The 16,838-nt window shown below is 32.3% G+C and overlaps 1 protein-coding gene across 1 annotated transcript in view; it reads left to right on the forward strand.

The window, feature by feature from the left end:
• Positions 1-16,838, forward strand: part of ighd (immunoglobulin heavy constant delta) — a 111,774-nt gene that overhangs the window by 70,284 nt on the left and 24,652 nt on the right. Inside the window, 1 exon segment of the mRNA XM_046865729.1 lies at positions 2,588-2,600. Within this exon segment, the coding sequence (XP_046721685.1) occupies positions 2,588-2,600 (13 nt within the window).

The raw sequence follows: 16,838 nt of genomic DNA on the forward strand, positions 1-16,838 counted from the left end.
GTTTTATTATTTACTGAACTCCATATCTGTACTTTTACCCAAGAGTAAACAATGATTTTTAACGTTATATTCGAAGACTGTAGAGGAAGTAATTCAGGGTCCACTGTATAACATGGTGTCACTCTGCTGAAACAGCAGGTTTTCCTCAGCATAAAGCTGTGGTCACACTATACTTCTCATTCCACTGATTTCCATTCGAAACATGGAAATTTTAAACCCTTACTTTCAAATATGTATCAAAACAAGTAATCGATAGACATCACGTGGTGACCTCTACAGGAAATACAATATGATGAAACACTGATTGCACAGCATCTTGTTTTATACAGCTTTAAAATAATAAAATTATTTTTAAAAGTTGTCCAGTTTGCAGTGGCTGCATACACAGATTGTATATTTTATTGTTGTTGTCATGTCTGGTTGCTGTCCATATTTAAACTGTGTGTTGATTTTTGTTTGTGCAGGAGAGTCAGATTTTTTTGAAAACTTGTGTTTTCTTGTTGTTTGACAAAGTTTTTAACATGTGTAATTATTTAACTTAATAATTATTAGTGGTGAATAAATCAGTGGCTCAGTCAGTATAAGGGAGTTGTTTTTTGTAACTGAGTGTATCAGTGTGTAACCCATATAGCAACGCCCACAGTGGTTTTTCCCATTACAAAAACCTGTAGCTGAAACTGAAGACTAAGTACATTTCAAATGAAGCAAGATTGTACTCTGAAGTGTTGTGTATGAGAACTGCTTCTTACATTTCAAATAGCAAAATATAGTTTGAGTTTACATTTGATTTCTAAAAAAAAAAAAGTATCAATAAGGTTTGTCCATGTTGAGCTGATCAGGGGGTCAGTTGCTGCAGAAACAACAAAGAGGCTTAAATCAGGTTATTAATAATAACTTGAGGTTTTGAATTTCAGGGCTCTGTGCAAAGCGTATTTAAAACTGATCTGACCATCACACAATTCCAGTTACAGTTGTATTGTTTACTGAATTCTATATCTGTGATTTTACCCCAAAAACATATGTTCAACCAGTGTTGTGCTAGTTACTAAAAAATAGTAACTAGTTACAGTTACTCTTTACTTCATTTAAAAAGTAACTGAATATATCACAAGGATTTCTGAAATAAATAACAAAACAAGCTGGATAATATATTTAGAATCAAAAACTAAAGTTGCTTCTGCATCATAAAAGCTGTTGTGTTGAGCTTTTAAACATGTTCCTTTCACAGCTCAAGTATGAAAACTATCAACAATGTAGAACAGAACACCGGGTTAGCTTCAAGCTTCTAGCTTCGTCGAGGCATGGAGTTTCTGGGGGTGTTGCTTTCGCAGTAGATACGACCTTCGAACCAGAAAGACACAGCTTACATTCGACTAAAACATTTTTTGTAATTATACTCAACTAAAGTGAAATAATGAGCATATTTCCACTTTGAGAAACTCGTCTTGCTCTCGCCTCGACTCGCCATTACTGCCGCACAGACCTGAATAAACGGAGACACGCCCACAGTGCGTCTTCTTCGTGTATACAGTGGTTCATCCACCAAACCTACAATGCGTCTCTGCTATAAACAGGTCAGACTGTAGTCTACACTTCAGCCCATATTCATTCATTTAAAAAAGTAACGGGTAACGCACCATACGGTAACGGTAACGGAGTTACTTTATTTTTAAAAGTAACGCGTCACAGTATTAGTTACTGTCAAAAGTAACTTTGTTACAATAACGCATTACTAGTAACGCATTACTGCCCTACACTGTGTTCAACTTTGCACTTTACTGACTGAGACTGTGGAGAAAGTAACTCAGGATTCATTGTGTAATGTCCGATTTACACTCCATATTCATAATCTGGTGTCTCTCATTGCTGAAATAACTGTTTGATCAGCATAAAGCTGTGGTCATGCCACAGTGTTCATTCTAGAAGAATAAAAGGATCAATTAGTATAAAATGCTGCACTTAAGTTGAGCAACATAAGCTTTTAGACATAATGACAATCAGTGACCGATAAAAAATGATTTACCATTTTAAAAACACTTTCTGAGTATGATCATGAGGCCCAAATCCTGACTGATAGATCTTTTAGAATATTATGGAGGTCTTCTATAACAGTATACAGTAGCAGACAACTTTTATGAATGTGAGTAAATTCTTAAACTATTCTGTGGATGTATGTTCATGTGCAGGTGTTTTGAAAGCTCTTGTTTTCTACAGCTTGATGTTTGATGATGGTTTCAACATGTGCATCTTCATATTTATACTTCATAGGCACAGACAATAGTAGCGATATAGTTGCCTGGAATCAAAAAGCAATGAGAAAATGCATATAATTCAAATATATTTTTTATGTTGTTGTTCTGGAGCAAAAGAATGTAATTTTTCTTGAATATTATATTTATTACTTTTGTATTATTTTGTATATTACTTAGGTTTTAGGTTAATTTAATTTAGTGCAAATTAATTGATTAAGTAATCTGTCTCTTTTTTCTAATGTAATACAGTAATATTTTTTGTTTTCACTAAATCATTGGCTCAGTCATCATAAGGGGGATGTTTTTGTAATTGAGTGTATCAATGTGCTATATAGTGGCAACTGGGGCCACAGTGGTTTATCTCATTACAAAAACCTTGTCATACATCAGTGAAACTCAAGACCTAATAAATATTAAATGGAGTTTGTACTCTTTATTTTCAGTATTTGAGAACTGCTTATAATATTTCTTGAAGAAACGTAGCTTGAATTCACATCTGATATTTTATATAGGGGTTGAGGGTCAGGGCTCTGTGTAGACCACTTAAGATCTTATCACTAACATTCCACATTTAAGATCTGATCACCACATATGATTCCAATTACAGTGTGACTATTAACTGAATTTTATATCTGTAGTTTTACCGAAGAGAAAACAATGATTTTCAACTTTATATTTGAAGACTTAGACCGTAGAGGAAGTAATTCAGGGTCCACTGTATAACATGGTGTCACTCTGCTGAAACAGCAGGTTTTCCTCAGCATAAAGCTGTGATGACACTATACTTCTCATTCCACTGATTTCCATTCGAAACATGGAAATTTTAAACCCTTACTTTTAAATATGTATCAAAACAAGTAAGTGATAGACATCACGTGGTGACCGCTACAGGAAATACAATATGATGAAACACTGATTGCACAGCATCTTGTTTTATACAGCTTTAAAATCATAAAATTATTTTTTAAAGTTGTCCAGTTTGCAGTGGCTGCATACACAGATTGTATATTTTAATGTTGTTGTCATGTCTGGTTGCTGTCCATATTTAAACTTTGTGTTGATTTTTGTTTGTGCAGGAGAGTCAGATTTTTTTGAAAGCTTGTGTTTTCTTGCTGTTTGACAAAGTGTTTAACATGTGTAACTCCATGTATACTTTGTATGTAAAGAAACCAGTAGCAATATAGTTACTGAAATGGAGAAATATAAAAATGCATATAATTTGCAAAATACAGTTGATTGTTTTTGCTTTAGAGCAAAATTTTTTTATTTTGCTAAAAGATTATATTTATTACTTTAGTTTTTTTATTTTGTAAATTTATTTAATGTAAAATAATCTGGCTCATTCTCTTGATCTGTAATAACTATTTAACTTAATAATTATTAGTGGTGAATAAATCAGGGGCTCAGTCAGTATAAGGGAGTTGTTTTTGTAACTGAGTGTATCAGTGTGTAACAGCTACTCTGGCTACCACCACAGTGGTTTTTCCCATTACAAAAACCTGTAGCTGAAACTGAAGACTAAGTACATTTCAAATGAAGCAAGTTTGAACTCAGAATTGTTGTGTTTGAGAAAGGCTTCTTACATTTCAAATAGCAAAATGTAGTTTGAGTTTACATTTGATTTCTTAAAAAAAAAAATATATCAATAAGGTTTGTCCATGTTGAGCTGATCAGGGGGTCAGTTTCTGCACAAACAACAAAGAGGCTTAAATCAGGTTATTAATAATAAGTTGAGGGTTTGAGGGTCAGGGCTCTGTGCAAAGCATATTTAAAACTGATTTGACCATCACACAATTCCAGTTACAGTTTTACTGTTTACTGAATTCTATATCTGTGATTTTACCCAAGAAAAAACATAGACGTTCAACTTTACTGACTGACACTGTGGAGAAAGTAACTCAGGATTCAATGTGTAATGTCCGATTTACACTCCATATTCATAATCTGGTGTCTCTCATTGCTGAAATAACTGTTTTATCAGCATAAAGCTGTGGTCTCATTACACTGTTCATTCTAGAAGAATAAAAGGATCAATTAGTATCAAATGCTGCACTTAAGTTAAGCAACATAAGCTTTTAGACATAGTGACAATCAGTGACCGATAAAAAATGATTTACCATTTTAAAAACACTTTCTGAGTATGATCATGAGGCCCAAATCCTGACTGATAGATCTTTAGAATATTATGGAGGTCTTCTATAACAGTATACAGTAGCAGACAACTTTTATCAATGTGAGTAAATTCTTAAACTATTCTGTGGATGTATGTTCATGTGCAGGTGTTTTGAAAGCTCTTGTTTTCTACAGCTTGATGTTTGATGATGGTTTCAACATGTGCATCTTCATATTTATACTTCATAGGCACAGACAACAATAGCGATATAGTTGCCTGAAATCATAGAAAAATGCATAGAATTCAAATATACATATGTATTGTTTGTTGTTGTTCTGGAGCAAAAGAATGTAATTTTTCTTAAATATTATATTTATTACTTTTGTATTATTTTGTATATTACTTAGTTATTAGGTTAATTTAATTCCATGCAAATTAATTTATTAAATAATCTGTCTCTTTCTTTTGACTGTAATAACAGTAATAATTTTAGTTTTCACTAAATCATTGGCTCAGTCATCATAAGGGGGATGTTTTTGTAATTGAGTGTATCAATGTGTATATACGGTAGCAGCTGGGGTCACAGTGGTTTATCTCATTACAAAAACCTTGTCATACATCAGTTTAACTCAAGACCTAATAAATATTAAATGGAGTTTGTACTCTTTATTTTCAGTATTTGAGAACTGCTTATAATATTTCTTGAAGAAACGTAGCTTGAATTAACATCTGATATGTTATATAGGGGTTGAGGGTCAGGGCTCTGTGCAGAACACTTAAGATCTTATCACTAACATTCCACTTTTAAGATCTGATCACCACATATGATTCCAATTCCAATTTTATTATTTACTGAATACCATATCTGTACTTTTACAGAAGAGAACAAAAAGATTTTCAACTTTATATACTTGCACAGCATCTTGTTTTATACAGCTTTAAAATAATAGAAAAATTATATATAAAAATGTGTCCAGTTTGCAGTGGCTGCATACACAGATTGTATATTTTATTGTTGTCGTCATGTTTGGTTGGTGTCCATATCTGAAACTGTGCGGTGGTTTTTGTTCATGTGCAAGACAGTCAGATTTTTTTTTTAACTTTAGTTTTTATGCTGTTTGACAAAGTTTTTAACATGTGTAACTCCATATATACTTCATATGTAAAGAAACCAGTAGCAATATACTGAAACGGAGCAATAAGAAAATGCATATAATTTGCAAAATACAGTTGATTGTATTTTTGCTTTGACGCAAACATTTTTTTTTTATTTTGCTTAAAGATTATATTTATTACTTTTTAGTTTTTTCTTTTGTAAATTTAGTTATTGTAAAAAAATTTATGAAATAATCTGGCTCATTCTCTTTACTTGTAATAATAATTTAAATTAATAATTATTTGTGGTAAATAAATCAGTGGCTCAGTCAGTATAAGGGAGTTGTTTTTGTAACTGAGTGTATCAGTGTGTAACCCATACGGCTCTGGCTACGCCCACAGTGGTTTTTCCAATTACAAAAACCTGTATCTGAAACTGAAGACCAAATAGATATCAAATGACGCTAGTTTCAACTCTGAACTGCTTCTTAAATTTCAAAAAGCAAAATATAGTTTGAGTTTACATTTGATTTCTTAAAAAACAATATCAATAAGGTTTGTCCATGTTGAGCTGATCAGGGGGTCAGTTTCTGCACAAACAACAAAGAGGCTTGAATAAGTTGAGGGTTTGAGGGTCAGGGCTCTGTGCAAATCGTATTTAAAACTGATCTGACCATCACACAATTCCAGTTACAGTTTTACTGTTTACTGAATTCCATATCTGTGATTTTACCCAAGACAAAACATAGACGTTCAACTTTACTGACTGAGACTGTGGAGAAAGTAACTCAGGATTCATTGTGTAATGTCCGATTTACACTCCATATTCATAATCTGGTGTCTCTCATTGCTGAAATAACTCTCATGGCCCAAATCCTGACTGTTAGATCTTTTAGAATAATATGGAGGTCTTCTATAACAGTATACAGTAGCAGACAACTTTTATCAATGTGAGTAAATCCTTAAACTATTCTGTGGATGTATGTTCATGTGCAGGTGTTTTGAAAGCTCTTGTTTTCTACAGCTTGATGTTTGATGATGGTTTCAACATGTGCATCTTCATATTTATACTTCATAGGCACAGACAATAGTAGCGATATAGTTGCCTGGAAACATAGAAAAATGCATATAATTCAAATATACATATGTATTGTTTGTTGTTGTTCTGGAGCAAAAGAATGTAATTTTTTTTAAATATTATATTTATTATTTTTGTATTATTTTGTATATTGTTTAGTTATTAGTTTAATTTAATTCCATGCAAATTAATTTATTAAATAATCTGTCTCTTACTTTTGACTGTAATAACAGTAATAATTTTTTTGTTTTCACTAAATCATTGGCTCAGTCATCATAAGGGGGATGTTTTTGTAATTGAGTGTATCAATGTGTATATAGTGGCAGCTACGGCCACAGTGGTTTATCTCATTACAAAAACCTGTAGCTGAAACTGAAGACCAAATTGATTTTAAATGAAGCAAGTTTCATCTCTGAAGTGTTGTGTTTGAGAACTGCTTCTTATATTTCTAATAGCAACATTTAGTTTGAGTTTATATTTGATGTTTTTAAAAACAATATATCAATAAGGTTTGTCCATGTTGAGCTGATCAGGGGGTCAGTTTCTGCAGAAACAACAAAGAGGCTTAAATCAGGTTATTAATAATAACTTGAGGGTTTGAGGGTCAGGGCTCTGTGCAAAGCGTATTTAAAACTGATCTGACCATCACACAATTCCAGTTACAGTTTTACTGTTTACTGAATTCAATATCTGTGATTTTACCCAAGAAAAAACATAGACGTTCAACTTTACTGACTGAGACTGTGGAGAAAGTAACTCAGGATTCATTGTGTAATGTCCGATTTACATTCCATATTCATAATCTGGTGTCTCTCATTGCTGAAATAACTGTTTTATCAGCATAAAGCTGTGGTCATGCTACACTGTTCATTCTAGAAGAATAAAATGATCAATTAGTATCAAATGCTGCACTTAAGTTAAGCAACATAAGCTTTTAGACATAATGACAATCAGTGACCGATAAAAAATGATTTACCATTTTAAAAACACTTTCTGAGTATGATCATGAGGCCCAAATCCTGACTGTTAGATCTTTTAGAATATTATGGAGGTCTTCTATAACAGTATACAGTAGCAGACAACTTTTATCAATGTGAGTAAATTCTTAAACTATTCTGTGGATGTATGTTTATGTGCAGGTGTTTTGAAAGCTCTTGTTTTCTACAGCTTGATGTTTGATGATGGTTTCAACATGTGCATCTTCATATTTATACTTCATAGGCACAGACAATAGTAGCGATATAGTTGCCTGAAATCATAGAGCAATAGGAAAATGCATATAATTCAAATATACATATGTTTTCTTTGTTGTTGTTGTTCTGGAGCAAATGAATGTAATTTTTCTTAGATATTATATTTATTACTTTTGTATTATTTTGTATATTACTTAGTTATTATATCAATTTAATTCCGTGCAAATTGATATATGAAGTAATCTGTCTCTTTTTTCTAATGTAATACAGTAATATTTTTTGTTTTCACTAAATCATTGGCTCAGTCATCATAAGGGGATGTTTTTGTAATTGAGTGTATCAATGTGTATATTCGGTAGCACCTGGAGCCACAGTGGTTTATCTCATTACAAAAACCTTGTCATACATCAGTTTAACTCAAGACCTAATAAATATTAAATGTTTGTACTCTTTATTTTCAGTATTTAAGAACTGCTTATAATATTTTTTGAAGAAACGTAGCTTGAATTCACATCTGATATTTTATAATCATAAAATTATTGTTTTAAAGTTGTCCAGTTTGCGGTGGCGGCATACACAAATTGTATATTTTAATGTTGTTGTCATGTCTGGTTGGTGTTAATATTTGGAACTGTGCAGTGATTTTTGTTCATGTGCAGGAGAGAGATCTTTTTGAAAACTTGGGTTTTCTTGCTGTTTGACAAAGTTTTTAACATGTGTAACTCCATATATACTTCATATGTAAAGAAAATAGTAGCAATATAGTTACTGAAATGGAGCAATAAAAAAAATGCATATACTTTCAAAATAAGGTTGATAATATTTATTACTTTTTAGTTTTTTATTTTGTATATTTAGTTTAGGTAAAAAAATTTATGAAATAATCTGGCTCATTCTCTCCACCTGTAATAATAATTTAACTTAATAATTATGTGTGGTGAATAAATCAGTGGCTCAGTCAGTATAAGGGAGTTGTTTTTGTAACTGAGTGTATCAGTGTGTAACGCATACAGCTCTGGCTACGGCCACAGTGGTTTTTCCCATTACAAAAACCTGTAGCTGAAACTGAAGACTAAATAGATTTCAAATGAACCAAGTTTGAACTCTGAATTGTTGTGTATGAGAACTGCTTTTTACATTTCAAATAGCAACATGTAGTTTGAGTTTACATTTGATTTCTTAAAATAAAAAAAGCAATAAATAATAATAAAAGGAACAATTAGTAACAAACATGCACTAAAGTTAAGCAACATAAGCTTTTAGACATAATGACAATCAGCGACCAATAAAAATGATTTACCATTTTAAAAACACTTTCTGAGTATGATCATGAGGCCCAAATCCTGACTGATAGATCTTTTAGAATATTATGGAGGTCTTCTATAACAGTATACAGTAGCAGACAACTTTATGAATTTGACTGAATTCTGAAACTATTCATGTGCAGGTCAGTCAGATTTTTTAAAAGCTCTTGTTTTCTACAGCTTGGTGTTTGACAATAGTTTCAACATGTGCATCTTCATATTTATGCTTCAATGGCAAAGATAATAGTAGCAATAAAGTTGCCTGAAACTATACTGTAGATCAATAAGAAAATGCATATAATTTGAATATACATTTGTTTTTTTGTTGTTGTGGAGCAAAAAATGTGTAATTTCTCTTAGATATGATATTTATTGCTTTCTTATTATTTTGTATATTAATTAGGTACATTTAATTCTGTGCAAATGATTTTATAAACTAATCTCTCATTGTTTTGACTGTAATAATATTACAATAATTTTTGTTCTCAATAAATGATTGGCTCGGTCAGCATAAGGGGGTTGTTTTTGTAATTGAGTGTATCAGTGTGATACAGTGTATATAGTGGCAGCTTTGGCCACAGTGGTTTATCTCATTACAAAAACATTGTCATCCATCAGTGAAACTGATCTGATCATCACATATTATTCCAGTTACAGTTTTACTATTTACTGTATTCCATATCTGTGCTTTTACCTAAGAGAAAAGAATGATTTTCAACTTTATATTTGAAGATTTTTACTGTAGAGGAAGTAACTCAGGGTCTACTGTAATCTCCTTTTCACATTCTATATTTATAATATGATGTCACTCTGCTGAAACAGCAGGTTTTCCTCAACATAAAGCTGTGGTCACACTATACTTTTCGTTCCATTGATATCCATTCAAAACTTGGGAAGTTTGAGCTTTTACTTTCGACTATGTATCAAGACAAGTAACTGATAAAAAATCTATACATCACAGTGTGGCCTCTACAGGAAATACAATATGATGAAACTCTGATTGCATATCATCTTGTTTTACACAGCTTTTCAAATAATAGAAAAATCATTAAAAAAACAAATATATTGGATATTATAATGTTGTTGTCATGTCTGGTTGTTTTGTAACTGAGTGTATCAGTGTGTAACACATACCACCACAGTGGTTTTTCCTATTACAAAAACCTGTAGCTGAAACTGAAGACCACCTAAATATCAAATGAAGCAAGTTTGAACTCTGAAGTGTTGTGATTGAGAACTGCTTCTTACATTTCAAATACCAACATGTAGTTTGAGTTTACATTTGATTTCTTGAAAAAATATATATAATATTAAGGTTTGTCCATGTTGAGTTCATCAGGGGTCAGTTGCTGCAACATCAAAGAGGCTTGAAGCAGGTTACTAATAATAAGTTGAGGGTTTGAGGTCAGGGCTCTGTGCAGACCGTATTTAAAACTGATCTGACCATCACACAATTCCAGTTACAGTTTTACTGTTTACTGAATTCCATATCTGTGATTTTACCCAAGAAAAAACTTGGATGTTCAACTTTACACTTTACTGACTGACACTGTGGAGAAAGTAAGTTCTATATTCATAATCTGGTGTCTCTCACTGCTGAAATAACTGTTTTTGTCAGCATAAAGCTGTGGTCACATTACACTGTTCATTCCATTCATTTATATTCAACACATGGGAATGTGGAGACTAGAAATAATGCTAAGTGCAACGCAGTTTTGCTTGTTGCTGCACCCCAATGTTCACGTTTGGTGAAATCTTACCTGCAAATTTATCAATGCAAGTGATCCATAGAAAATCAATACGAGAATGAGAACCATGAGAACCATTTTCTACTCAATCAAGAAGAATAAAAGGAACAATTAGTAACAAACATGCACTTAAGTTAAGCAACATAAGCTTTTAGACATAATGACAATCAGCGACCGAAAAAAATTATTTATCATTTTAAAAACTCTTACAGTATACAGTAGCAGACAACTTTATGACTTTGACTGAATTCTGAAACTATTTGACTGAATTTTTTTTACTAAATCATTGGCAGTCAGCATAAGGGGGTTTTTGTTATTGAGTGTATCAGTGTGCTATATAGCAACTGGGACCACAGTGGTTTATCTCATTACAAAAACCTTGCTATATGTCACCTAATGCCTAAAAGACCTAATGAATATTAAATAAAACACGTTAGAACCCTTATGTTCAGTATTTGAGATTTGCTTCTAATATTTCATCAAGAAACATGTAGTTTATCAGCATAAAGCTGGAAAAGTGATCACACTACACTTTCCATTCCATTAATTACCATTCGATGCATGAGAATGGTGAGGATTTGAAAATACTCAGGGCAACACAATTTTGCTTGTTTCCGCACTTCATCATTCAGGATTGCAAAATTATATCAATGCAAGTGATCAGTAGAAAATCAAGAGGTTTGATGACTTCTTCAAAAACCTTGATTTCAGCAGTGTTACAGCATCTCGTATACAGCAAAGCGTTCAAATAATAAAAATAGATACAAAAACTGATTTCTGGTGGCTATGTGCATAAACAGATTGTACTGTATATTATAATGTTGTCATGTCTGGTTGTTGTTCATATTTGCAATAGATATCTGAATACATGTTGATGAATAATGGTACCAAGAGGTAGTGTACTGGATGTAAAAAAAATAATAATAATCACAGCGAGCTCAACAGAGAACCTTTTAAAACATCAAACTTTAGTGTACAAGTCACCATTTATAACGCCCAGCTGATAATTATCACACAAATGAGACATGAGTAGGGACAGGACTGTACTTCTAACTTAACATTTTTCACTCTAGAAAAAAATAACTGGATTGATTATTATCAAACACTGTGCTTAGATCAGGCAACAAAAGCATTTAGAGACAATGACAATCAGTTACTCGTAATAAGTGATAAAACATGGTTTTACTACGGTCATGAGGCCTAAATCTTGTCTGATAGTTCTTTAGAATATTATGGAGGTCTTCTTTAACAGTGTACTTGTCAACTCGTATCGTGGTCTTGCAATTCTAAAATTGTGCTGTGGATGCATGTTTATATGTAGATCAGAAATAATTTTTTTAAACTTGTAGTTTCACAATGTCTTTTTACATGTGCAATTATATATTTATACTTCATAGGTACAGGAAATGGTGATAATTAAGGTACTTGAATCAAAGAGCAAAAAATTATATTTTTCTCAAAAATGTGTTTTTCTCAATAATGTTGTATATTATTTAACTATTAGGAAAACTTCATTCTGCACAAATGAATTTTTAATTAGGTTAAAAATATTATTAATTTAATAATCTGCCTTATTCTTGCATGTAATAATCAAAATAAAATTTGTGAACACATCAGTGTCTCAGTCAGCATAAGAGGGTTGTTTTTGTAACTGAGCACAACACTGTGCTAACTGGGGTAGTGGGTGGGCACAGTGTTTTATCCTACTACAAAAACCTTTAGCTGAAACTGAAGTCTTAATGAATTTCAAATGAAGAAAAGTTTAAACTCATGTTCAATATTAGAAAAATGGCGTCTAAAGAAATATGTAGTTTGAGTTTATATCTGAAATGTTTTATATTAGAACATTTGTCAGGGTTTGGCCATGTTGAACTAATCAGAGGGTCTTTGCAGTATACAGTAATGTTTTTTGTTTCTATCTAGAATCTGTTAATGGTATTAAAGAGAGGACAAATAACTTACATTTTTATACATTTGTGAAAATGAAATAAACCAAGAAAGCACAAAAATAAATTGGCCGTCTCATTCATTCATGCATGATTTATGCCAGTTTTTTACAGGATTACTGGAAGCAAGGAATTAGTATTCCATTAATAGCCCCAGCAGTTAATTCCAGGGTATAACACACACACACACACACACACACACACACACACACACACTTATGAAATCCATGATGTAGGATCCTTCAAAGATCTACACAGACAGTAACCCATTCTCAGGTTTAAACTTAAGACCCTGGTTATATTATTAATTGCATTTGTATTTGAATGTGTACGTTTCACTTACTAGTCCTTGTTTCTGTGATTGTTGTTTTATGTAGCATCAGGGTTCCGGAGGACCGTTGTTTCATTTCACTGTGTACCGCGTCAGCTATACTGTATATGGTTGAAATGACAAACGCGTCTTGACTTGACTTGTCTTGACATGTTGATGAATAATGGTACCTAGAGGTAGTGTACTGGATGTAAAAAATAAAAACACAGCGAGCTCAACACAGAACCTTTTAAAACATTAAACTTTAGTGTACAAGTCACCATTTATATCTCCCAGCTAATAATTATCAGTCAAATGAGACATGAGTAAGGACAGGACTGTACTTCTAACTTAACAATTATTACTCTAGAAAAAAAAAACTGGATTGATTTAGTATCAAACGCTGTGCTTAGATCAGGAAACAAAAGCATTTAGGGACAATTACAATCAGCAACCTGTAATGAATGATTTACCAGTTTAAAAACATGGTCACACTGTGCTGTGGATCCATGTTTATATGAAGGTCAGAAAGATTTTTTTCAAACTTGTAGTTTCACCATGTCTTTTTACATGTGCAATTATATATTTATACTTTATAGGTACAGGAATTAGTAATAATTAAGTTACTTGAATCAAAGAGCAAAAAATTTCAGTCAGCATAAGAGGGTTGTTTTTGTAACTGAGCACAACACTGTGCTAACCTGGGGGGTGGGTGGGCACATTGTTTTATCCTACTACAAAAACCTTTAGCTGAAACTGAAGTCTTAATGAATTTCAAATGAAGAAAAGTTTAAACTCATGTTCAATATCTAAAAAATGGCTTTTAAAGAAATATGTAGTTTGAGTTTATATATGAATTTCTTTATATTAGAACAATTGTCAGTGTTTGGCCATGTTGAACTAATCAGAGGGTCTTTGCAGTATATAGTAATGTTTTTTGTTTCTATTTAGAATCTGTTAATGGTATTAAAGAGAGGACGAATAACTTACATTTTTATACATTTGTGACAATGAAATAAACCAAGAAAGCACAAAAATAAATTGGTCATTCATTCATTCATGCATGATTTATCCCAGTCTTTTACAGGATTACTGGAAGCAAGGCATTAGTATTTCATTAATAGCCCCAGCAGTTAAATCCAGGGTATAACACACACAAATTCACACTTATGAAATCCATGTTGAAAGAGCCTTCAAAGTTCTACACAGACAGTAACCCATTCTCAGGCTTGAACTCAAGACCCTGGTTATATTATAAATTGCATTTGTATTTAAGTGTGTATATTTCAACATCATGTGTAACATCACTGTATTTCAATAATGTTATGAAGTATAAAATGCATTTTTGCTAAATTCATTATGCAGAACACTTAAAAAAATAATTGCCCATTGGTTTATTTTATTTGTATTTATTTTGCAGAATCTGCTTTCAAAAGTATTACGTGAACATTATCTTAGATAAGACCTTCTGCCACTGTAGTCTGTATTTGTTTAAGATTTTTTGTAGGGTTTAATTTTTGAAGTTTGTAGCTTTACTGTACATAAACTCTTAATAAATACATGTCTGTCTTCACTTACTATTAACATTGTATTTGATTAATATTTTACATGATAAACAAATAGTTTTTAGTAGAAAAGTGCTTTAATGAAAGGAAAATTTTATGTAATTTAACTGAGGCATATTTATGTAATATTAAGAAGTGAACCGGAAACAGCGATGGTGCTGTCCATGTTGCAGGTGTTTCCTGATGTGCCACTTACTCTGAACACCAACTAGAACATAGTTTATAACATTGTAGGCCAAATTATCATCACAATTACTTAATACCATGCATACATTCCTTTGCTGGGATGAGTCACAAACAAATACTATCTGTAAGAATTACTATATAATTTATTTATATGCTTTTTCCCCCACGAAAAAACTGATTTTCAATTTTAGACTTAGAGACGTAGACTGTGGACTCAGGAATCACTTTGTAATGTCCATTTTACGTTCTATATTTATAATCTAATGTCTCACATTGGTGAAATAACCGTGGTTTATCAACATAAAGCTGGAAAAGTGGTCACAATACACTTTTCATTCACTTAATTACCATTCGATGCATGGGAATGGTGAAGACTCGAAAAAATCAGGGCAGAACAATTTTGCTTGTTTCCGCACTTCATCGTTGAGGGTTGGTCAACATTTAGATGCAAATAACCATAAATTACCATAGATTGTTTACATGCCGTTTTTGCACATCTTCCTGGATTGCTGCTATTTGCTCTTTTGCACAATATTTTGTTTACATTTTGCTACTGTTCACTTTATCTCGTTACAACAGGTTTACTGGCGGAGCTATTTTGTGTTTTGTGTGTTGTCTTTGCACTGTCTTGTGTTGTCTTTGCACTGTTTGCACCAGATTGCACACATGCACTTTATGTGGCGAGGACACTTACTAGTCCTTGTTTCTGTGATTGTTGTTTTATGTAGCATCAGGGTTCCGGAGGACCGTTGTTTCATTTCACTGTGTACTGCGTCCGCTATATATGGCTGAAATCACAAACGCTTCTTGACTTGTCTTGACATGTTGATGAATAATGGTACCTAGAGGTAGTGTACTGGATGTAAAAAATAAAAAACACAGCGAGCTCAACACAGAACCTTTTAAAACATTAAACTTTAGTGTACAAGTCACCATTTATAACTGCCAGCTAATAATTATCAGTCAAATGAGACATGAGTAAGGACAGGACTGTACTTCTAACTTAACATTTTTTACTCTAGAAAAAAAAACTGGATTGATTTAGTATCAAACGCTGTGGTTAGATCAGGCAACAAAAGCATTTAGGGACAATTACAATTACCGACCTGTAATAAATGATTTTCCAGTTTAAAAACATGGTCTCTCTACGGTCATGAGGCCTAAATCTTGTCTGATAGTTCTTTAGAATATTATGGAGGTCTTCTTTAACAGTGTACTTGTCAACTCGTGTTGTGGTCTTGCAATTCTGAAACTGTGCTGTGGATGCATGTTGCATTATATGTTTATACTTCATAGGTACAGGAAATGGTAATAATGAAGTTACTTGAATCAAAGAGCAAAAATGCGTTCTTTTTCTTAGGATTTTTTTGTCAAAATGTTGTGTATTATTTAGTTATTAGGAAAAATTAATTCTGCACAAATTAATATGAATTTATGTATAAATATTCATTTAATAATCTGTCTAATTCTTGCCTGTAATAATCGAAATTTGCTATTTTTATAGTGACTATATCAGTGTCTCAGTCAGCTTAAGAGGGTTGTTTTTGTAACCGAGCACAACACTGTGCTAACTGGGGGGGTGGGCACAGTGTTTTATCCTATTACAAAAACCTTTAGCTGAAACTAAAGTCTTAATGAATTTCATATAAAAAAAGTTTGAACTCTTATGTTCAATATTTGAAAATGGCTTCTAAATTCCATAAATAAACATGTAGTTTACGTTTACATCCGAAATGTTTTATATTAGAACAATTGTCAGTGTTTGGCCATGTTGAACTAATCAGAGGGTCTTTGCAGTATACAGTAATGTTTTTTGTTTCTATTTAGAATCTGTTAATGGTATTAAAGAGAGGACGAATAACTTACATTTTTATACATTTGTGAAAATGAAATAAACCAAGAAAGCACAAAAATAAATTGGTCATTCATTCATTCATGCATGATTTATCCCAGTCTTTTACAGGTTTAAGCAAGGCATTAGTATTTCATTAATAGCCCCAGCAGTTAATTCCAGTGTATAACACACACAAATTCACACTTATGAAATC

This window comes from Silurus meridionalis, chromosome 14 (assembly GCF_014805685.1).
Source record: "Silurus meridionalis isolate SWU-2019-XX chromosome 14, ASM1480568v1, whole genome shotgun sequence".
NCBI lineage: Eukaryota > Metazoa > Chordata > Actinopteri > Siluriformes > Siluridae > Silurus > Silurus meridionalis.